The sequence below is a fragment of the Emys orbicularis genome, chromosome 3 (genome assembly GCF_028017835.1).
Source record: "Emys orbicularis isolate rEmyOrb1 chromosome 3, rEmyOrb1.hap1, whole genome shotgun sequence".
In the NCBI taxonomy this organism is placed as follows: Eukaryota; Metazoa; Chordata; order Testudines; family Emydidae; genus Emys; species Emys orbicularis.
The window spans coordinates 191,366,613-191,390,886 of record NC_088685.1 but is presented as its reverse complement, the minus strand read 5'-3'; the positions used below and the strand labels follow the sequence as shown (position 1 = coordinate 191,390,886).

The 24,274-nt window shown below is 45.7% G+C and overlaps 1 protein-coding gene across 1 annotated transcript in view; it reads left to right on the top strand.

Moving 5' to 3' along the window:
* Positions 1-22,575, top strand: part of PNPT1 (polyribonucleotide nucleotidyltransferase 1) — a 48,913-nt gene extending 26,338 nt beyond the window's left edge. The window contains exons 22-28 of the mRNA XM_065400983.1: positions 5,877-5,960; positions 7,388-7,471; positions 9,292-9,398; positions 9,481-9,536; positions 19,932-20,010; positions 21,312-21,359; positions 21,723-22,575. Of these exons, the coding sequence (XP_065257055.1) occupies positions 5,877-5,960; positions 7,388-7,471; positions 9,292-9,398; positions 9,481-9,536; positions 19,932-20,010; positions 21,312-21,359; positions 21,723-21,878 (614 nt within the window). The 3' untranslated portion in view covers positions 21,879-22,575. The remainder of the gene's footprint in view (positions 1-5,876; positions 5,961-7,387; positions 7,472-9,291; positions 9,399-9,480; positions 9,537-19,931; positions 20,011-21,311; positions 21,360-21,722) is intronic.
* Positions 22,576-24,274: the final 1,699 nt, after the last annotated feature.

Genomic DNA, 24,274 nt, shown 5'->3' with positions numbered 1-24,274 from the left:
CTAGCACCCTCATTTCACCAGCTCCCCAGTTCTTCTTTGAGTGCTGTCCCTGTGGGTGCTCCACTTCAGATGACGGTGCGTCCCGGCGCCGTTGATCGGAGGCTTTTCCATAGCAGTGCTCAGTTGGGCTGTGCGCATGCTTAGCTGTCTTGCGGCATCTGTCCTGTTGAGCACGCGTGCACAGCCCACCCCCCTCAGTTCCTTCTTAACCGTCCTCAGCTGAAGATGGAGCTCTCCGCAGTTCAATAGCCCTCTAGAGTTTAAAAAAATATAAATTAGTAGTTAAATAATCTTACTGTATATAATCGTACTGTGCATTCATTGCAGCAACTTGAAGGCATAGTTAGTTCGTTTAAAAAAAAAATGTATTCTTAGCTTTGTTAGTTCTCTCTAGTTCATAGTTCCCCCTCAGGCCACGCAAACTCATGTTAACGACTATGCCAGGTTCAATGTGTGAGGTGCCTTGGAGAGATGCACATTCCTTCTAAGTGCATTCATTGCAGCAACTTGAAGACATGAGCCCGCTGAGACCAGGACCTCCACCTGAAGATGATCCTAATGGAGAAATCGCTTCTCCCAGGATCAGACAAGGACGACCACAGCTCCTCAGGAAAGTGCTCACCAACGCGGTCTAAATCATCAATGAGCACGGCTCCATCCTCCTCAGAAAAGAGGAAGAGAGCCTCGATCTCTCTTGCAGCAGGAACCACAGAAAAAGAAACGGTCCCCTGGGTGGTCTCTCCCTCCGGTGCTGATGGCTAAGAGAGTGAGTACATATGACTCTCCCGGCACCAGCCATGCCGCGGAACCGAAAGACAAAAAGGAGGAGTTGAGACCTAAACCACCACGTCTCCTTCATGGCACCGACGCATATGGCACCGACAACTGAGCCAGCACGGACCATGCCGCCGCCCCCGGTACTGTCCACGTTGTTACTATTGACATTTACCTTGGCACTGACATCCATGGCTGGCACTGCCCAAATCGAACCACAAGCCTCCCAGTCGACAAAGCAATACGACAGTGCCGACACCATCAGTACCGCAGTACTTCCTCATGCACACTGACATCACCATACCATCGCTACCACAGACAACCCTTGGCACCGAGGGATCGCCAGTTTTAACGCAGCCAACCTCTCCAACAGCCCTTACGGATAGTGAGTCAGATGAGCAAGAGGAAGGAGTCTTCTCGCCACACCTCTCGCCCATATCCCAAGGGAAAGAGGTGCGGAGCTCACTGAAGACCAAAACACAACAAGTGAAACCACCCTTTCCATGGTATGTGCCCCCCATACCTTTCCCCTTTCAGTGGCCTGCGTGGAACCCATGGGCAGCATATAAGGCCCAATACACCGCACCCTCCTCACCACAAAGGGGAGAGTTACGGTCCCCACCAGGATCACCAGTTCCTGCTACATCACTGGGACCAGACGACACAACACAAGAACCCAAGGGGAACATGGGCAATGAAGACGCCTCACCTGCACATAACTCATCCTCCTCTCCGGATGAAGCCATCATGCCACCTCCACCAATGATGGCAGATGACTTCAAACAATTCCAAGAATTGTTTAAAAGGGTAGCAGCCAGTCAGGACATCCCCCTGGAGGAAGTCCAGGAAAACCAGCACAAACTACTGCAAATCATAAAGCCATCAGCCACCTCTAAGATAAATTTCCCTATAAACGATGCGATTCTCGAACCTGCTGACACAGTATGGCAAACACCGGCATCTACCCCTCCAACATGCAAACGTGCAGAAAGGAAGTACTATGTACTAGCCAAGGGCATGGACCTCCTATACACCCACCCACAACCTAACTCATTGGTAGTGGACGCCGCAACCCACAGGGCGAAACACACACATGACAGAATTTACTGGGCAGGAAGATATACACCTCATCCATGCTACAGTTCCGCATTGCGAACTATAGTGCCCTTCTCACTAAATATGATCACGATAATTATAATAAGCTCTTTGAATTTGCCTCGGAACTTCCTGAGGACAAGAGAGCGGAACTAAAGACCATACTTGCAGAAGGTCAGTTAGTTTCCAGGACGGCATTACAAGCTACCCTGGACATGGCCGATACCGCTGCACGTACGACTGCGATGGCCATCACAATGTGGAGAGCATCATGGCTCCAAGCATCCGGCATACCTAAAGAGATGCAATTAAAAGTGGAGGACTTACCATTCGAGAAAGACAGACAAACTTTTCTTGGTGAAAACGGAAAAAGTTCTTCACACAATGAAAGACTCTCGTGCCACACTATGCACGTTAGGCATTTATACTCCTCCCCACAAAAAGAGGAGGTACCAGTCATACCAACACCCAATTTAATCGCCTGCAATCCAGACCTTCTGAGGCGAACAGACAGAAAAACAGACCGCCACGCTGGAGACAGACGCAGCCACAACACGCAGCGTCCCAACCTTCAGGTAACAAGCCGCAATTTTTAAGGTTTGGTCGAGGGCCTGAACGACCTCCCCACGACTCCAGCGCATACCACCGTATTTGGCCATCATCTACAGCATTTCCAACAAGCCTGGGAGCTCATTACCCAAGACCGTTATGTTTTGGAGATAATAAAATCGGGCTATTCCATCCCCTTTACTTCTTGTCCCCATACCCTCCCCATCCCTCTTCAGGGACCTCTGTCACAAGCACCTTCTCAGACTGGAAGAAGAGCACCTACTACAGTTAGGAGCCGTGGAACCCGTACGAATGGAATACAGGGGAAAGGAGTTTTACTCTCATTATTTTTTGACAGAGAAGAAAAGTGGGGGATGGCGCCCAGTTCTAGACCTCCGAAAACTCAACAAATTCGTTCACTCCGAAAAGTTCAAGATGATCACTCTAGGCATGATAATTCCTACGCTGGAACAGGGGGACTGGTTTTCATTCTTCGACCTACAAGACGCATGTTTCCACATCACAATTCATCCAGCCCACAGACGAGTCCTCTGATTTACAGTCGGACACGAACATTTCCAATACCGTGTACTCCCATTTGGCCTTTCCACAGCACCGAGGATGTTCAAGACCCTAGCGGTTGTCACAGCACACTTACACAAATGTGTGATCATAATCTTCCCCTACCTCGACGACTGCCTTCTCAAAGGACGCACATACGCAGAGACAGAGACATTCACTCGCTCACCTTTGATCTTTTCCAGAACCAGGGACTCCAAATAAACATAAAAAAGTCCACACTAATATTGACGGAACACCTGGAATTCTTCGGGGCATGCCTCGACTCAGTACAAGGCAGAGCGTTTCTTCCGAACACCAGAGTTCTAACCATAAAACATCTGGTAGACACAATCTCCTTCTGTCCCCAAGTCGAAACAAGAATTTGTCTACAGCTATTAGGACACATGGCTGTTAACACATACATGGTAAAGCACGCCAGGCTACACATGTGGTGCCTTCAAAGCTGGCTGAACTCAATGTACAGACCCACCAAACACAACATACACAGGCTAGTCAAACCACCCCCCAAGATCCTGGATTCTCTCAGGTGGAGGACGACATCGGCAAATCTAACGATGGGTATTCCCTTCCAACAACCCCCAACCTCAGTACTGATCGCAACAGACGCATCTCTGTTGGGCTGGGGAGCACACTTAGACACCACACAGCACAAGGCAAGTGGTCACCAGCCGAACCACACCTACACGTAAATCTCCTGGAACTTAGAGCAGTGAGAAATGCCTGCTGTCACTTCCTCCCTCTAATAAGGAACAAATCCATCTGAGTCATGACAGACAACGTAGCATGTATGTTCTACATCAACAGACAAGGGGGGGCCCGATCCCACTCCCTCTGCACCGAAGCCATGATGCTATGGAACTGGTGCATCTGCTATAATATAGACCTCTTAGCCTCTTACCTTTCTGGATGCCAAAACACCACCACAGACACCCTCAGCACAAACTTCTCATGGGAACACGAATGGGAAATGAACCCCACAACCGTCCACAGAATATTCAGACATTGGAGGTTCCCTTCCATCAACTTATTTGCCATGTCCCAGAACCGCAAATGTACTGGGTTCTGTTCCAGAGCAGGACTCGGCCCCCGATCTCTAGGGGATGCCTTTCTAATCCAGTGGGACACCTCACTTATGTACACTGTGACGGGGTCTGCTTACTCCGCACTAGCCCAGACAGGGTTATATTATTGATAGTGGAAGTCTCGCCTCCCAGGCGGGACTGGGCATGCTCCAAATGCTCTAGCAGTATAAAGGGGGGAAGCCCAGCTCATTCTGGGCTGGAGGCTGCAGGGGAAGGACCTGTCTGGGAAGCTCCAGCGGAGGAACAGCCACAGCCCCTGTCTGCGCCGGGAACCAGAGCCCTCCCGGGCCCGCTTGAACCCCTGCTACTGGAGGAGCCACAGGAGGCGACCGGCACAACAGACCACAGAGAAGCCGAAGTCTCATGCAAGACCTCAACGCAGAGACTGGTAGGAAGTGACCCAGGGAGGGTGACGGAGCAGTACCTCCTGCCCAGGAAACCTCAGCATGTTTTGGTAGAATCCCCCCGCTGAGTCAGTGGCAAATTGCTCCACCACTGTTCGGGCCCTGGGTTGGGGTCTGGTGGAGTCGGGTGGGCCCGGGCCCCCCTACTGGGGCTGCCACACCCCTTGGTGGGCACGCCCCCCCCCATTGGCCTCCGGCCGCTAGGTCACGCTGCCCTGCATTCCAAGGGTGGCTCTATTGAACTTTGGTCGCTAGGCCGTGCTGCCCTGATCCTAGGGGCCATCACCTGTGTTTGGACTTCTTTGGCCATATGAGACAGGGCAAAGAAGCTCTCTAAATACTTTGCTGCACAAGACTGTATTGATGTTGGCAGTGGGAATATAAATAACACGAAGATGCCATTCAGTGGAGAGCCTGAGATGTTTCTGGGCATCATAAGACAGGGATGGTTCATGCCCCTTTACAAGGATACTTGCATTTTTGACTGAAACTGCTAACTCAAGGTTTTGAGAATCTGCTTTTAAAGCTGTTAACCAAACACTTCACAGGAAGTGACTAAATCATGTTAACTGTTACACATGGCCTGTCAACTGTGCCACGCAGCCTTCCTTCTTCCTAAAGCATGTAGCCAGGACTCTCCCAACCTCCTTGTGGAAACCTTCACTACTCTGCTTTGGATGGATAGTTTTTTGGAAAATACATTGTCTAAACAGAAATGTTTGCTTTGGCCTAAAGGTGTGACTAATGCTGAGAGAACATCTTTATTAAACTAAATTGCTTTCTGTGAAAGGAATTTTTTTAGAGCATCTTTATGTAGATCATAAAAGTTAAAAGCATGGTACTGCCTCTCCCAAATAGAGTAGCTTATCCTTCCTAACTAGTAGCTTGGATTAAACAAAAAAGTACATTTTAAAAATATCATTGAAACATTTTATTAATAGATAATATAAAGAAAAAATGGCGGGGGAAGTGTTACACAAATAACATGAAGAGAATCAAACAAGAACATTATTTTTGTGGTACACCAGAGCTTCTATAATCTTTGAAGGTTTCTAATTCCTTTGACCTGAGGATCTTTATATAATTTTTAGCACACTGTGCTGTTTTGGACACTTCAGATTTGAAGCTGTGTACCAATAAATTGTGCTGAAGGTGCAGGGCTCTTATAAAGAAGAGAGACTACAGAAAAATCCCTCTAGAATAAGAGGTCATTATGGAGCCTATAATATCTCTATAATTTATGCCACATCAATGGCAAATACTACATTTGTCATGCTAGATGCTCACATTAGGTTAGACAGCCTCCTTGTATCCTACCTCTCAAATTTAAAAGCAAACATAATGTAAGTTTATATTCACTTTAAACATAGTACTGTCTTTTTTTCCACAGTTGCAAAGAGAGAAATCTTGCAAATTATGAACAAAACAATTGCGAAACCCAGACCAAACAGAAAAGAAAATGGACCAGTTGTAGGTAATATTGCATTTACAATAACTCCTCACTTAACGTTGTAGTTATGTTCCTGAAAAATGCCACTTTAAGTGAAACAATGTTAAGTGAATCCAATTTTCCCATAAGAATTACTATAAATGGGAGGCTTAGGTTCCAGGGAAATTTTTTTTTTCAGACAAAAGGCATTTATATACATTTTAAAACAAGCAATTTAATACAGGTATAAGATTTAAACAATTTTAAAGAAACAATACTACAATTATCATTGCTGAGTATGAAGCTTGGTTGAGGTGGTGGAGTCAGAGAGTGGAAGAGGGTGGATTGTCCGGCTGCTCCTCTTGCTGTTCTTGCAAGCACAGGCATCGACTTTGCCGGGGGCGGGGGGCTCAACCCTCGGCCCATCCACTCCACCTCTTCTCTCCCACCACCCCATACTCTGCGCCGCGTCCTCGCTCCTCCCCTCTCCCCCCAGTTTCCTGCCCGCGGCAATCAGCTGGTTTGCGGCGTTCAGGAGGCTGGGGGGAGGAGCGAGGATGCAGCACGCAGCCTTCCCCCTCCCCCCAGACTCCTGAACGCCGCAAACCAGCTGATTGCCGCGGGCAGGAGGCAGGGGAGGGACGGGGGAGGCTGCCTGCCATGTCCTCGCTCCTCCCTCCAGCCTCCTGAATGCCTCAAGACAGTTGATTGCCGCGGGCAGGAGGCGGGGGCAGCAGGGAGAAGGCGCTGGTCCGCTGGGTCCACTGGCGGGTGGGAGGCGTTGGGGGCGGGGGGCGGCATAAGGGAGCTGATAGGGGGGCTGCCAGCTGTGGACAAAGCAGGCGACCAGACGACGTTATAGGGGAGCATTGCACAACTTTAAACGACCATGTTCTGTAATGGAGCAGGGACGTAACATCGAAACAACATTAAGTGGGGATTTACTGTACATAATTGTGTATTGCTAACTTTTAAGTTGAGATATTTGAAATAAGCTTCTGTTTAAAATATTTTGTTATAATGGTCCTCAGTTATATGTAGGTGGTTTTGTTTTTGTTGGCTCAGTGTTTCCTTCTCTCCCCCCAAGATTTGTGAAACTTGGTTAAATTTAAGGATTTCAAAAGTTGTTTTGAGGGTGGGAACTTTAAACTCCCAGTTCTATCTGTTTGTTAACTTACACAGATTTAGTGAGTGAGATGTACATGTATATGAGTGCTGGCTTTGACCTTTTGTGTGTTTTATATCTTAGAATTCCTGATCAAAAACTTATACTGACCCAGGTTCTGATTTTCTTTGTAGTTAAACTTCATTCAGTCATTGAGAGAGAAACATATTTCATTAGCATATTTAGCAAATCTTTACAAACCAGGCCACTAAAATTAAAATATAAATGAGTATCACTTGATTTTAGAAATACCACAAGAATTTATAAACTCTGCATTTCAGACTGTGACTTACATGCTATTTTTCAGAAACTGTTCAGGTACCCCTATCAAAAAGAGTGAGGTTTGTTGGCCCAGGTGGCTATAACTTAAAAAAACTTCAAGCTGAAACTGGTAAGAGAATGTGTTATTTTTTTTTATTATTTATTTTTTTTTATTGAAATTGTATAGATGTGATATTGGCTCTCTTCAGTGTATGGGAAACCCTTACTCTGTGGGATTTCATTTTATTGACAGTAGTTGCACACTAGATTATTAAATGCCTAAAGACTTTGTTAATGCAGAGTTAACATTGCCCAGTGATGTCTTGTGCCCTTCTGATATCTGGGAGTGGCTAAAGGTAAACCTCAGAAAACCAGGAAATATAGTGAAGGTAAGCTTCTCCCCCACCAGGCAACCTTAACTCTGTCCCTGAAGCTGGCAATAGTCTCTGGGAATGGTTCAGTAAATGGAGTGGGATGTGGGGTGTTTTGTCATTATAAGTAGACACGATGAAGTTCTAAGAGAATGTTCTATAGTGTTATGCTTCCAAGATTTGAATTTCAGCATTTGTCTGTGCACATTCCAACTGCCTTCACTGTTATGTGTAACTGAATTGAATGGTGGAGGGATGAGTTGGAGCAACGTGGCAGAACTCGGACTGTGAGAGGAGAGGTGCATGTGTACTTTGAAGGATCAAGTGTGCCTTATTTCAGTGCTGAGATTTGTATGTTGTGTCTACAGAGGTACACGAGGGTGTCTTTTTGCTATGGGGATTGTCAGCAGTCCAGCAGCATACATGCCAATGGACTCCCAGGCTCACTGGGGGATAATTGAAGGCAGCGTCACAGAAGAAATCTTTGGAACAAGGTTGACGGGAAGATAAAATTTAGCAGGTTTGGGGTGGGGTGTATTTAGTAGGTTCAGGGCATGTATTGACTACAAAATTAAGTCAACCTATGTTCAGTTCAGCTTACAACCACTGCAGTAATTACTGCAGTTTTTCATGTCCACACTACCCTCCTTATATCAGTGGTGTGCTTGTCAGGAGCACTTCCACCAACTTAAATGGAGGCACTGTTGGGGGCTGAGAGCCCGGGCTCCCAACTCTGCGTGGAGCTAGGTGCAGGGAGACTGGCTGCTGCCTGGGCTCTCAGCTCTACTCCCTACACTGACATAAGCCCTATGTTTCTTGTGGAGGTGGAGTTATGTCAGTGTAGTAGGGCGCTAACATCGCCTGGAGCAAGGCTGTAGCGTAGACACTGACACAATTAGGTTGACATAAGCTGCCTTACATCTACCTAACTCTAGTGTAGACGAGGCCTCAGTGTTTTACATGTAAGCAGCTCCTGTTTGCTAGACCTGACCTAAGCCCGATTTTGCTGTAGCAAAGAGAATTTGTTACTGTGTCCTTCAGTGGTCATGTGCTGTGTTCCTAAAATGTTCTGTAGCATCTGTAAGGGCAGAATGCTACTATGGATGGTGTTGACATATTAGGTGTTGCTGAAACAGGACAGAATTTAGATTGTGTTGCAGGATAGCATACATCTAGGGCTCAGTCCCTGGGTACAGCTTGGGTTCTATGACCACAGCATAACACTTTGAGCCACCCAGTTACTGTGACTACAGCCTGCCTGGAAATCTGTTGCTTCAACAGAGCAGTTCTATACAATGTTGTCTAGCCACAATATAAACAAATGAGTGTAAGCCCTGATTAGGGTGTTAATATTCTGATGACAGTACATTGACATGATTTACAGTTTTGGTGTAAGTGAAGCCTTCAGGTAAAATTCGCTATAAAACACCATGCCCCCACACAAGGTCACATGCTCCCATAAGTCTTAATATGGGTCTGCAGTGGTATGAATTTCCTTTTTATTGGGTTAGCTGTAGAGGAAATTCTAATTTCATGTTTCTCATCAGTGTTTAATCCCATGTGCATTTTTATTTTTAAGGGGTAACAGTGAGTCAGTTGGATGAAGAGACATTTTCTGTGTTTGCCCCAACGCCTAATGCTATGCATGAAGCACGAGAGTTTATTAACGAAATCTGCAAAGATGATGTAAGGACAGACTTCCATTATTTGCTTTGTATTTCTTTATTTAATGAACCTGTGTCTTATACCTTTTTTTTTTTTCCTGCAGCAGGAGCATCAGTTGGAATTTGGAGCAGTTTATACAGCCATAATAACTGAAATTAGGTAAGATATACTTGTCTTCTGAAGTAGAGATGAACTCATACATATGTACATACATTTTATTATATCAGGAAGTCTAATTGATACCTGGAATATTTTTTTAAATGGTCACTTACAATATAATTAGAGAGACTTATGTTAACTCATTACATATATATATATCCCTTTAGAAACCAGAAATCCAGGTTCTAGGGTTATCTTAGGGTATGTCTACACTACGAAATTAAGTCGAATTTATAGAAGCCGGTTTTATAGAAATCGTTTTTATACAGTCGATTGTGTGTGTCCCTACATAAAATGCTCTAAGTGCATTAAGTCGGCGGACCGCGTCCACAGTACCGAGGCTAGCGTCTACTTCCGGAACGTTGCACTGTGGGTAGCTATCCCACAGTTCCCGCAGTCTCCGCCGCCCATTGGAATTCTGGGTTGAGATCCCAATGCCTGATGAGGCAAAAACAGTGTTGCGGGGGATTCTGGGTACATGTCGTAAAGCCCCCCCCCCACCTCCCCTGTGAGAGCAACGGCAGACAATCGTTTCGCGCCTTTTTTCCTGGGTTACCTGTGCAGACGACATACCACGGCAAGCATGGAGCCCGCTCAGCTCAGCTCACCGTCACCATATGTCATCTGGGTGCCGGCAGACGTGGTACTGCATTGCTGCACAGCAGCAGCTAATTGCCTTTTGGCAGTAGACTGTGCAGTATGACTGGTAGCCGTCATCGGCTATCTGGGTGCTGGCAGACGTGGGACTGCATTGCTATACAGCAGCAGCTCCTTGCCTTTTGGCAGCAGATGCTGTATTACGACTGGTATCCATCGTCGTCGTACTCCTCAGTGAGTTCGGTCCGGCGCCTGGGCAGACATGTTTTGTCTCTTGGAGACTCAGTCCTGCCAGTAGTCCTATTGCACCGTCTTGACGATGATGGCTAGCAATCGTAATGCAGCATCTTCTGCCAAGCACCCAGAAGATGCCGATGGCTATCAGTCATGCTGCACCATCTGCTGCCAGCCTAAGATGTAACAGATAGTTGGACCAGATTTGTTCTGTATTCATTTGCTTCCCCCTCCCTCTGTGAAATCAACGGCCTGCTAAACCCAGGGTTTTGAGTTCAGTCTTTGGGGGGGGCCATTCTGTGTGACAGTTGTTTGTGTTTCTCCCTGATGCACAGCCACCTTTGTTGATTTTAATTCCCTGTAAGCCATGTCGTCACTCGCCCTCCCTCCCTCCGTCAGACAATAGTTTCGTGCCTTTTTTCAGCCCAGACACCATAGCACTGGGATCATGGAGCCCGCTCAGATCACCGCGGCAATTATGAGCACTATGAACACCATGCGCATTGTCCTGGAGTATATGCAGAGCCAGAACATGCCAAAGCGAAACCAGGCGAGGAGGCGGTTGCAGCGCGGCGATGAGAGTAATGAAGAAATTGACATGGACATAGACCTCTCACAAAGTACGGGCCCCAGCAATGTGCAAATCATGGTGTTACTGGGGCAGGTTCATGCCGTGGAACGCCGATTCTGGGCCCGGGAAACAAGCACAGACTGGTGGGACCGCATCGTGTTCATAGAATCATAGAAACATAGAATATCAGGGTTGGAAGGGACCTCAGGAGGTCATCTAGTCCAACCCCCTGCTCAAAGCAGGACCAATTCCCAACTAAATCATCCCAGCCAGGGCTTTGTCAAGCCGGGCCTTAAAAACCTCCAAAGGAGGAGACTCCACCACCTCCCTAGGTAACGCATTCCAGTGCTTCACCACCCTCCTAGTGAAAAAGTTTTTCCTAATATCCAACCTAGACCTCCCTCACTGCAACTTGAGAACATTGCTCCTTGTTCAGTCATCTGCCACCACTGAGAACAGCCGAGCTCCATCCTCTTTGGAACCCCCCCTCAGGTAGTTGAAAGCAGCTATCAAATCCCCCCTCAGTCTTCTCTTCTGGAGACTAAATAATCCCAGTTCCCTCAGCCTCTCCTCATAAGTCATGTGCTCCAGACCCCTAATCATTTTTGTTGCCCTCCGCTGGGCAATTCTTTCCAATTTTTCCACATCCTTCTTGTAGTGTGGGGCCCAAAACTGGACACAGTATTCCAGATGAGGCCTCACTAATGTCGAATAAAGGGGAACGATCACGTTCCTCGATCTGCTGGCAATGTCCCTACTTATACAGCCCAAAATGCCGTTAGCCTTCTTGGCAACAAGAGCACACTGTTGACTCATATCCAGCTTCTCGTCCACTGTGACCCCTAGGTCCTTTTCTGCAGAACTGATACCCAGCCATTCGGTCCCTAGTCTGTAGCAGTGCATGGGATTCTTCCATCCTAAGTGCAGGACTCTGCACTTGTCCTTGTTGAACCTCATCAGGTTTTTTTTGGCCCAATCCTCCAATTTGTCTAGGTCCCTCTGTATCCGATCCCTACCCTCTAGTGTATCTACCACGTCTCCCAGTTTAGAGTCATCTGCAAACTTGCTGAGAGTGCAGTCCACACCATCCTCCAGATCATTAATAAAGATATTAAATAAAACCGGCCCCAGGACCGACCCTTGGGGCACTCCGCTTGAAACCGGCTGCCAACTAGACATGGAGCCATTGATCACTATCCGTTGAGCCCGACGATCTAGCCAGATTTCTATCCACCTTACAGTCCATTCATCCAGCCCATACTTCTTTAACTTGGCGGCAAGAATACTGTGGGAGACCATATCAAAAGCTTTGCTAAAGTCAAGAAATAACACATCCACTGCTTTCCCCTCATCCACAGAGCCAGTTATCTCATCATAGAAGGCAATTAGGTTAGTCAGGTATGACTTGCCCTTGGTGAATCCATGCTGACTGTTCCTGATCACTTTCCTCTCCTCTAAGTGTTTCATAATTGATTCCTTGAGGACCTGCTCCATGATTTTTCCAAGGACTGAGGTGAGGCTGACTGGCCTGTAGTTCCCCGGATCCTCCTCCTTCCCTTTTTTAAAGATGGGCACTACATTAGCCTTTTTCCAGTCATCCGGGACCTCCCCCGATCGCCATGAGTTTTCAAAAATAATGGCTAATGGCTCTGCAATCTCATCCGCCAACTCCTTTAGCACCCTCGGATGCAGCGCATCCGGCCCCATGGACTTGTGCACGTCCAGTTTTTCTAAATAGTCCCGAACCACTTCTTTCTCCACAGAGGGCTGGTCACCTTCTCCCCATACTGTGCTGCTCAGTGCAGTAGTCTGGGAGCTGACCTTGTTCGTGAAGACAGAGGCAAAAAAATCATTGAGTACATTAGCTTTTTCCACATCCTCGGTCACTAGGTTGCCTCCCTCATTCAGTAAGGGGCCCACACTTTCCTTGACTTTCTTCTTGTTGCTAACATACCTGAAGAAACCCTTCTTGTTACTCTTAACATCTCTTGCTAGCTGCAACTCCAAGTGTGATTTGGCCTTCCTGATTTCACTCCTGCATGCCTGAGCAATATTTTTATACTCCTCCCTGGTCATTTGTCCAATCTTCCACTTCTTGTAAGCTTCTTTTTTGCGTTTAAGATCAGCAAGGATTTCACTGTTTAGCCAAGCTGGTCACCTGCCATATTTACTATTCTTTCTACACATCGGGATGGTTTGTTCCTGCAACCGCAATAAGGATTCTTTAAAATACAGTCAGCTCTCCTGGACCCCTTTGCCCTTCATGTTATTCTCCCAGGGGATCCTGCCCATCTGTTCCCTGAGGGAGTCAAAGTCTGCTTTTCTGAAGTCCAGGGTCCGTATTCTACTGCTCTCCTTTCTTCCTTGTGTCAGGATCCTGAACTCGATCATCTCATGGTCACTGCCTCCCAGGTTCCCATCCACTTTTGCTTCCCCTACTAATTCTTCCCTGTTTGTGAGCAGCAGGTCAAGAAAAGCTCTGCCCCTAGTTGGTTCCTCCAGCATTTGCACCAGGAAATTGTCCCCTACACTTTCCAAAAACTTCCTGGATTGTCTGTGCACTGCTGTATTGCTCTCCCAGCAGATATCAGGGTGATTAAAGTCTCCCATGAGAACCAGGGCCTGCGATCTAGCAACTTCTGCTAGTTGCCAGAAGAAAGCCTCGTCCACCTCATCCCCCTGGTCTGGTGGTCTATAGCAGACTCCGACCACGACATCACCCTTGTTGCTCACACTTCTCAACTTTATCCAGAGACTCTCAGGTTTTTCTGCAGTTTCATACCGGAGCTCTGAGCAGTCATACTCCTCTCTTACATACAACGCAACTCCCCCACCTTTTCTGCCCTGCCTGTCCTTCCTGAACAGTTTATATCCATCCATGACAGTACTCCAGTCATGTGAGTTATCCCACCAAGTCTCTGTTATTCCAATCGCATCATAGTTCCCTGACTGTGCCAGGACTTCCAGTTCTCCCTGCTTGTTTCCCAGGCTTCTTGCATTTGTGTATAGGCACTTAAGATAACTCATCGATCATCCCTCTTTCTCAGTATGAGACAGGAGTCCTCCCCTCTTGCTCTTTCCTGCTTGTGCTTCCTCCCAGGATCCCATTTCCCCACTTAACTCAGGGCTTTGGTCTCCTTCCCCCGGTGAACCTAGTTTAAAGCCCTCCTCACTAGGTTAGCCAGCCTGCTGGCAAAGATGCTCTTCCCTCTCTTCGTTAGGTGGAGCCCGTCTCTGCCTAGCACTCCTCCTCCTTGGAACACCATCCCATGGTCGAAGAATCCAAAGCCTTCTCTCAGACACCACCTGCGTAGCCATTCATTGACTTCCACGATTTGACGGTCTCTACCCCGGCCTTTTCCTTGCACAGGGAGGATGGACGAGAACACCACTTGCGCCTCAAACTCCTTTATCCTTCTTCCCAGAGCCACATAGTCTGCAGTGATCCGCTCAAGGTCATTCTTGGCAGTATCATTGGTGCCCACGTGGAGAAGCAGGAAGGGGTAACGATCCGAGGGCTTGATGAGTCTCGACAGTCTCTCCGTCACATCGTGTATCCTAGCTCCTGGCAAGCAGCAGACCTCTCGGTTTTCCCGGTCGGGGCGGCAGATAGATGACTCAGTACCCCTGAGGAGGGAGTCCCCGACCACCACCACCCTCCTCCTCCTCTTGGGAATGGTGGTCGTGGAACCCCCATCCCTAGGACAGTGCATCTTTTGCCTTCCAATCGGTGGAGTCTCCTTCTGCTCCCTTCCCTCAGATGGGTCATCTAGTCCACTCTCCGCATTAGTACCTGTAGAGAGAACATGGAAACGATTGCTCACCTGTTTCTACATTGCTGGTACGTGGACGCTCCTCTTTCTCCTTCTGGAGGTCACATGCTGCCAAACTTCTTCACCATCCTTCTGTCCCTGCTGCGGCTGCTCTGAATCTTCAGAACATTGTGGCCGTAGAAGCATCTCCTGACGTCTGTCCAGGAACTCTTTATTTTCCCTTATGCAACGCAGAGTCGATACTCGTTTCTCCAGACCTCGAACCTTCTCTTCCAATATGGAGACCAGCTTGCACTTTGTACAAAGTCGCTTCTGTCCTGTGGAAGAAAGACAAACATGGCACAACCTGTGCAGGTTACAACAGCTGATCGCTCACCTTCCATATCACCTTCCTCTTAAGAGCTTCCTCAGCTGTTGCAGGAACTACTCAGAGAAACCTGCAGATGAAAGCCTCAGTGAGCTCTCCCCAGGCGAACTCCCTCTGTTAGCCTCTGCTGTTCGCCGCTCAGCTGGTTCGCTGCTGACTGCCCTTATATACCAGTCAGGCCCACTCAAGGCCCACCTGGAACAAAGCACTCCCAATTCACACTTTTCAAACAAACAAGCAAGCAAGCAATCAAGCACACGGTCAAACTGACAAACTGTCCCAGCAACAGACACTCAGATACTCACCAACACAGCCCCCCTAATGCAGCACTTAGCGTACCTCCTCTTGGACAGCTCCCAGGCAAACTCCCTCTGTTAGCCTCTGCTGTTCACCGCTCAGCTGGTTCGTTGCAGGTGTGGGACGATTCCCAGTGGCCGCGAAACTTTCGCATGCGTAAGGGCACTTTCATGGAACTTTGTGACTTGCTTTCCCCTGCCCTGAAGCGCCAGAATACCAGGATGAGAGCAGCCCTCACAGTTGAGAAGCGAGTGGCAATAGCCCTGTGGAAGCTTGCAACTCCAGACAGCTACCGGTCAGTCGGGAATCAATTTGGAGTGGGCAAATCTACTGTGGGGGCTGCTGTGATCCAAGTAGCCAACGCAATCAAAGACCTGCTGATATCAAGGGTAGTGACTCTGCAATGGGATTCCCTAACTGTGGTGGGGCGATAGACGGAACCCATATCCTTATCTTGTCACCGGAGCACCAAGCCACCGAGTACATAAACCGAAAAGGGTACTTTTCAATGCTGCTGCAAACCCTGGTGGATCACAAGGGACGTTTCACTAACATCAACGTGGGATGGCCGGGAAAGTTACATGATGCTCGCGTCTTCAGGAACTCTGGTCTGTTTCAAAAGCTGGAGGAAGGGACTTTCTTCCCGGACCAGAAAATAACCGTTGGGGATGTTGAAATGCCTATCGTTATCCTTGGGGACCCAACCTACCCCTTAATGCCATGGCTCATGAAGCTGTACACAGGCAGCCTGGACAGTAGTCAGGACCTGTTAAACTATAGGCTGAGCAAGTGCAGAATGGTAGTAGAATGTGCATTTGGACGTTTAAAAGCACGCTGGCGCAGTTTACTGACTCGGATAGACCTCAGCGAAACCAATATCCCCATTGTTATTGCTGCTTGCTGTGCGCTCCACAATATCTGAGAGAGTAAGGGGGAGACATTTATGGCGGGGTGGGAGGTTGAGGCAAATCGCCTGGCCGCTGATTACGTGCAGCCAGACACCAGGGCGGTTAGAAGAGTACAGCAGGGCGCGGTGCGCGTCAGAGAAGCTTTGAAAACCAGTTTTGTGACTGGCCAGGCTACGGTGTGAAACTTCTGTTTGTTTCTCCTTGATGAACCTCTCTCCCCGGTTCACTCTACTTCCCTGTGAGCTAACTACCCTCCCCTCCCCCCTTCGAGCACCGCTTGCAGAGGCAATAAAGTCATTGTTACTTCACATTCATGCATTCTTTATTAATTCATCACACAACTAGGGGGATAACTGCCAAGGTAGCCCAGGAGGGGTGGGGGAGGAGGGAAGGACAAGGACACACTGCAGTTTAAAACTTTAACTGTTATTGAAGGCCAGCCTTCTGATGCTTGGGCAATCATCTGGGGCCGGAGGCCCCCCCGCCGCGTTCTTGGGCGTCTGGGTGAGGAGGCTATAGAACTTGGCGAGGAGGGCTGTTGGTTACACAGGGGCTGTAGTGGCAGTCTCTGCTCCTGCTGCCTTTCCTGCAGCTCAACCATACGCTGGAGCATATCAGTTTGATGCTCCAGCAGCCGGAGCATCGACTCTTGCCTTCTGTCAGCAAGCTGACGCCACCTATCCTCTTCAGCCCGCCACTTGCTCTCTTCAGCCCGCGATTCAGCCCGCCACCTCTCCTCTCGTTCATCTTGTGCTTTTTTGCACTCTGACATTGACTGCCTCCGCGCATTCTGCTGTGCTGTGTCAGCGTGGGAGGACATCTGGAGCTCCAAGAACATATCATCCCGAGTCCGCCGTTTTCTCCTTCTAATCTTCACTAGCCTCTGCAAAGGAGAAACATTTGCAGCTGGTGGAGGAGAAGGGTGAGGTGGTTAAAAAAAGACACATTTTAGAGAACAATGGGTACACTCTTTCACGTTAAATTTTGCTGTTCACATTACACAGCACGTGTGCTTTCGTTACAAGGTCGCATTTTTCCTCTTATATTGCGGGCCTGCCGGTTTGGTGTGAGAGATCACTCACGCAGTGCCAGGCAACAGAATTCGGCTTGCAGGCAGCCATGGTAAGCCACAGTCTTTTGGCTTTTTTAACCTTCCTAACGTGTGGGAATGGTTTCAAACAGCAGCGCCCTCATTTCCCATACCAAGCACCCGTTGGGTTGGCCATTTAAAATGGGTTTGCAATGTAAAAGGAGGGGCTGCGGTTTCCGGGTTAACATGCAGCACAAACCCAACTAACCCCCCTCCCCCCCACACACCCAATTCTCTGGGATGATCACTTCACCCCTCCCCCCCACCGCGTGGCTAACAGCGGGGAATATTTTTGTTCAGCCGAGCAGGAACGGGCACCTCTGAATGTCTCCTTAATAAAATCACCCCATTTCAACCAGGTGACCGTGAATGATATCACTCTCCTGAGGATAACAAAGAGAGATAAGGAATGGATGTTGTCTGCATGCCAGCAAAAACCGGGACCATACGCTGCCATGCTTTGTTATGCAATGATTCCAGACTACGTGCTACTGGCCTGGCATGGTAAAGTGTCCTACCATGGCGGATGGGATAAGGCAGCCCTCCCCAGAAACCTTTTGCAAAGTCTTTGGGTGTACATCAAGGAGAGCTTTCTGGAGATGTCCCTGGAGGATTTCCGCTCCATCCCCATACACGTTAACAGACTTTTCCAGTAGCTGTACTGACCGCGATTGCCAGGGCAAATTAATAATTAAACACGCTTGCTTTTAAATCATGTGTAATATTTACAAAGGTACACTCACCAGAGGTCCCTTGTGCACCCTCAGGGTCTGGGAGCACGCCTTGGGTGAGTTCGGGGATTACTGGTTCCAGGTCCAGGGTGATAAACATATCCTGGCTGTTAGGGAAACCGGTTTCTCCGCTTCCTTGCTGTGAGCTATCTTCATTGTTTTCATCATCATCTTCGTCGTACCCCGAACCCGCTTCCCTGTTGCGTGATTCTCCATTGATGGAGTCAAAGCACACGGTTGGGGTAGTGGTGGCTGCACCCCCTAGCATAGCATGCAGCTCCGCATAGAAGCGGCATGTCTGCGGCTCTGCCCCGGACCTTCCGTTTGCCTCTCTGGCTTTGTGGTAGGCTTGCCTTAGCTCCTTAATTTTCACGCGGCACTGCTGTGCGTCCCTGTTATGGCCTCTGTCCTTCATGGCCTTTGAGACTTTTTCTAATATTTTGCCATTTCGTTTACTGCTACGGAGTTCACCTACCACTGATTCGTCTCCCCATATGGCGAGCAGATCCCGTACCTCCTGTTCGGTCCATGCTGGAGCTCTTTTGCGATCCTGGGACTCCATCATGGTTACCTGTGCTGATGAGCTCTGCGTGGTCACCTGTGCTCTCCATGCTGGGCAAACAGGAAATTAAATTCAAAAGTTCGCGGGGCTTTTCCTGTCTACCTGGTCAGTGCATCTGAGTTGAGATTGCTGTCCAAAGCGGTCACAATGAAGCACTCTGGGATAGCTCCCGGAGGCCAATACGGTTGAATTCCGTCCACACTACCCCAAATCCGACCCGGAAAGGCCGATTTCAGCGCTAATCCCCTCGTCGGAGGTGGAGTAAAGAAACCGGTTTAAAGGGCCCTTTAAGTCGAAAAAAAGGGCTCTGTCGTGTGGACGTGTCCAGGCTTAATTAGATTTAATGCTGCTAAATTCGACCTAAACTCGTAGTGTAGACCAGGCCTTACAGCTACATGAAACTGAAAGGTTCGGTGAGGCATTGGCCTTGAGAACTCAGGGGTCATGGAAGGATTATTGTTTGGGAAGAGTTTGGACTGTCTACTAATTCTTTAGGAAAGGAGATTTCAAGTCCTACCTTGTATACATCTTCTGGTGATACCACCAGAAGGGGACTCTCTTCCCAAGGAGCAGGCGAGCCAGGCAGACGTGAATGTAGAGTAACTTAGTGCCGGTTCATCTATGTAGACTCATTGCAGAAGATTGTTAGGCGGTATTAAGAATGTAGAGGAGCAGACCCTTTTATAAGTGGGAACCCTTATAAAACTAGATACTGTTTGATAATATATATTTCCTTTCTGACAAAGTTCAAAAAAAAAAAAAAAAGTTGTAAAACCACTGCAGGACAGATGTACTACCCTCCAAGACTTATGTAGAAAATCACTGTGCTGCTGGTGAGATTGCCGTCAGCTCCTCTCCTAGTATTTTTCTATTGAAAAAATTATCCTCTTCTCCTTTTCTCAACAGAGCTTTTCTGTACACTTTGCTGTATCTGTCTTATGTATTTTTAAGGCCTCTAACACTTGCAAACTCCCACTACATCAGAGTGCCCTTTCGTTTACTACAATGGTATATATCCATTTAAAAGATAAACCTAGAAAAATACGTACTAGTCATTTGTTATTGAAAATGAAGCTTGCATTTCAGGACAGACAGTTTAAATAAATGTGTGCACCTCCTTTGGTAGGTAAACAAGAAAATAAAAGGACCAGTAAAATCTTACTAAGGAAATTCAATTTATATTTCCATTGGAACCATGAGCCAGAATAAATGTACAGCTGTCTAGACATGTTATTTTGAAATAACCAAACTCTTTTATGATGCAGAGATATTGGAGTGATGGTAAAACTGTATCCGAATATGTCTCCAGTGCTACTTCATAATTCACAACTTGATCAAAGAAAGGTAATAAAAGTTGTTCAAATTAATAGGAAAACAAGGAGGCAAAGTACTTCTGGGTGTCCAATCAAGATTTCCTCCTGTTGTTTTTAATTAAGTTGTTCAAGTGAGCTGGGAGAGGGGATAGTGTAGCAATCTATCTTCATTGCAGCGCCGGTCTGTAGCGTTAAAGGGAGATTATATTGCCCTTCCTAATAGCAATCAGATATAAGGAAATGTATGTGGAGATGAAGAGGGTAAGGGCTTCAAATTTCAGACACTTACTAGCCGGAAGCTCATCAGAAAGAAAGAGGCACAGCCAAGGTCCAGGGTCATCATCCTGGTAAGAATCCCAGCAATCTGACTTTTACCTATGCATGGGTATGTATGGGTGGCGGAGGCTGGCATTGCCCTTGGATAGTAAAGCTCCTTCCCTGTCCTTCATGCTGGTCTTGACCTGTAGGTTTTGTGTATGAGGGAAAAGCGTGTTTAACAAAAACAGACGTAGTAAATAGAATTTTAAAGGATTATATAATATAAAATTAACAATATTAAAAATCAGTATAATATGATAAACTGTACATTACGATTTTATTTCATTTAATTGCATGTGGTGTACCTTGGGGCATAGATGCAAAGTTATTCTCTTCCTAACCAATATATCTTGGGTACCTTGGGTTAGTAGCTGGCAGGTAAAGATCAGTCCCAGGTCCTATGTGTGATATACTGCTGAAAATCTTATCTCCTGTATTGGCTACCATGAAAAACAGTTTCCTTATTTTTCTGAACTTTCTATGAGCTGACTGCATGCTCCAACAGGGATTAGTGGTCCCAACAATGTCCTATCATGCTGCATACTGGTGCTGCATCAACAAGAGACAGCCCCGGTGGAAGAGATGTTTCAATAAACAAATAATTTTATGTATGTACTGAATACCCTTCTTAGACTGGGTAGTTCAGTATTTAGGACCAAGTTCTTACCTTGTATACTGAAGTACAGCTCCATTGAGATCACCTGTTACTGAGAGAAGTGTATTGCCCTCAGAGATACTGAATGTTTGGCATTTAACTTTTTTTTTCACCATAGCATATTGTAAAACAAACATGATTCTGCCAGGATATCCTGATCAGTTTAAATCCTCCATTCTAGTTTGGAAACTTGACTCCATTTAATTCCTGTTAAGTCACAATGCTATATTCTAAGTAAAACAGAAGGCTTTACAAAAAGCTTTTATGTACCCATTACTCTTAGTAAAGCTAACTAACTCTTTCTATAACTTTCTGAATTTAAGAACATTTTGTTTAATTATGTAAATATTGTGTTCTAGATTAAACATCCTAGTGCCTTGGGATTAGATGTTGGCCAAGAAATTCAGGTATTTATTTAAACCTTGAAAGTGTTGAAAAAAAATCATTGTAGATTTTGGTTTATTATCTGAAGGTGTAATAGTTTGCATATCATCCTTGTTTTGTGTTTGCATAGGAGGAATATGGCTACATCTGCTATGAAAAACTTCAGTCCATCATACTTGATAGCTTTGTGCCCTGGTTAAAAGCCTAATCCTGCTCCCTTGGAATAAATGGGGTTTTAGCCATTGACTTCAGTGGGAGTAGGAATTGATTGTGCAAAATAGATTTAATAAACTATGAAAACTTATTTCAGTTTGATATGGTTAATTCTTACACTGAAACTTAATGTAACTGTGTTACAGTCTGAAAGCAATCTCATTTCTTCTTAGGTGAAATACTTCGGACGTGATCCAACTGATGGCCGAATGAGGCTTTCACGTAAAGTACTTCAGTCACCAGCCACAACTGTAGTTAAAACTCTAAGTGACAAAAACAGTATTGTAATGGGAGGTGCAATTCCAGAGTCATCTAGCTCATCCTGTTGACTAGTAAGATCATAAGAACTGTTATGGTCATATTAGTACTGAACTTTTTAACGACTGAACAAATATTGTACAGATAACAGTTTAATTTTGTATAAATACTGTTTGATGCTGGTTGCTATTGAACTTTTCATCACTATCTCATAGGCTATTTCATTCTGTGTCACAAAAAGCTTAGTTTCATTGTAGTATTGTTACAAATTATGTAAAATTGCCAAGGAAAAATTGACAATTCTAGACTTTGGGTCGGCTACCGTATGTAAGCTATCAGAAAAGAACTATCTTTATTTTTAAGAAGTCTTACTCATAATGCCAAAGAGCAGATACAAACCCTGTTTAAAGAACTGTAAAGTTTGCTGCTTTCTTGGAAGTTCTGACCTGCACAGTGGAATGCCTGAAGCTGTCACCCTTACACAAAAATGTTTTCATTGTGTCTCCCTAACATGCATTTGATTGTAGTCTTAGTTTAAGATTTTTCAAAAGAATATTACGTGCGTTTTTTCTTCAGAAGCCAATGGGACAGTAGACAAACGTGACTGTTTATAAAGTGGAGGCAAAAGCATGCCATGTCATTGGCAAATCAAATTTTTTAGTAATAATCACTTAAGATATTGTCACTGGTTTAGAACAATCTTATTCTCTAGATTGGTGGAGCTATATGCTGATTTAGAGGAATGCAAAAATAAACTTAATGCATTTTTAACAAACATTTGTGAATGTGGAACCTTTTTGATTTAACTAATATTTTGTCAGTTGGTCCCTGGAAAATAATGGTATCTTGCATTTTCTTTGGAACATAACACGGTACCAAATAATCCAACTTTAATAAAAGCATACTATTCTAGAACCTATAGACTGACAATCGTGAATCAAATAAATATGTAGAAACAGAAACTATCAAAGCTAAGAGGTAATGTAAAGTGTCATAATTTTAAGCTGCTGTTAGAAAATTTGGCTAAAATTCCATCAGTATCTTATGCTGCTATTCAGAGTAAGAATGGTGAGAATCAAGGAACCTCCAGTTGCATAGGTTGGAGAGCAGACCTCTGTAGCTCCTTAAAATAGACACTTTCAGAGTTAATGTTTCAGGAATATCTGATAGCATTCCAACATAAATGGTAAAAGTGAGAAGCCCTTTTTCACTTACATAAGGCAAAACAAACTCCACAACTTTTGATTTTGGGGATGTTCCACTTTTAGTTTAGCACTTAAATTAGCACAATGTACCTCTGTTAGTCAAAGCCCAACTGCAGGACACAACCCTATAATGAATGACATAAGGAAAAAATTTCAGCAATCTGCAAGATATGTGGCATTCCTGATAATTGAGAATTAAATGCTGATGAACCACCCCCCCCCCCCCCCCAAAAAAAAATAAAATATATAACAAATATAAGAACAAATTAGGAGTATTGAGATGATGATACATTTTTTTTCCAGCTCTGAGTTAAACCATTGTCTGGTATACTTTTCAAAAAATTTGTCTTAATTCAGTGGAGGAGTTTTAACATTTTTAATGTTCAGTTAAGATGATTTCATCAGATTCTCTTAGACTCAAAGGGACACTTTTAAAAGGTTATAAGAATTAACTGTTTGTCCGCCGCCATGTGTGGAGGCTTCCAAAACCAGTTAAGAAAGCACCTATTCCCATGCTGCTCTCAAACTTTGTCTAACACTAGAAAACCAAGCCTTCGGTCAGTGGCAAGTAGGCTCTGAAGCTCCCAGAATAAAAAAAAAAAAAAAAGTGGAGCAACATACAGGGAAATATTTATCTCTTAGTACAAAATAAACACTTGTGTTTGGGGAGGGCAAATGTGAACACTTGAGTGTGAATATACAGCCACAATTATTTTGCTATTTTTTATTCTTAATAAATATTAAAAGAACATTGACCCAGTTATATTTGTAGTCTTTTGTTCCTCACAGTGTAAGCTTGAAATATAATTTTTTCCCTACCAATCTTTTGCTTGTCCACTTCTCTCACTATTATAGTATTTCCAGTGAGATACCCTTTCACTTCCTGGTTTTGTTACTACGAATTACCAGCACAGGTAACCAATGAGGTCACACTCAGTGGGTAATATTATTAGAGTATCATATGCTAATGATCGCAGATCAGCCCTAAACAGAATCTGAGCAGAGAAATGTTTTAGCTTTTCATTGACTTCCTTTAGGAAATATAACCTCGGTCTAAATGTGCCCACAGTTCGTAGTACAGTCTCTGTTCAATGGACACTGAAGTTCTGTTTTACATTTTTCTTTTAACAGTTGGCCAACAAAGTAGTCTGGTTATTAAAGTGAATATATTGATTTTGTTCATAAGGCTCTGAACTGTGTTTCAACATCAGAGGTTTAATAAGGCACTCCACTAGATGTCCAGTGTAGTTGATGGTTTGGAA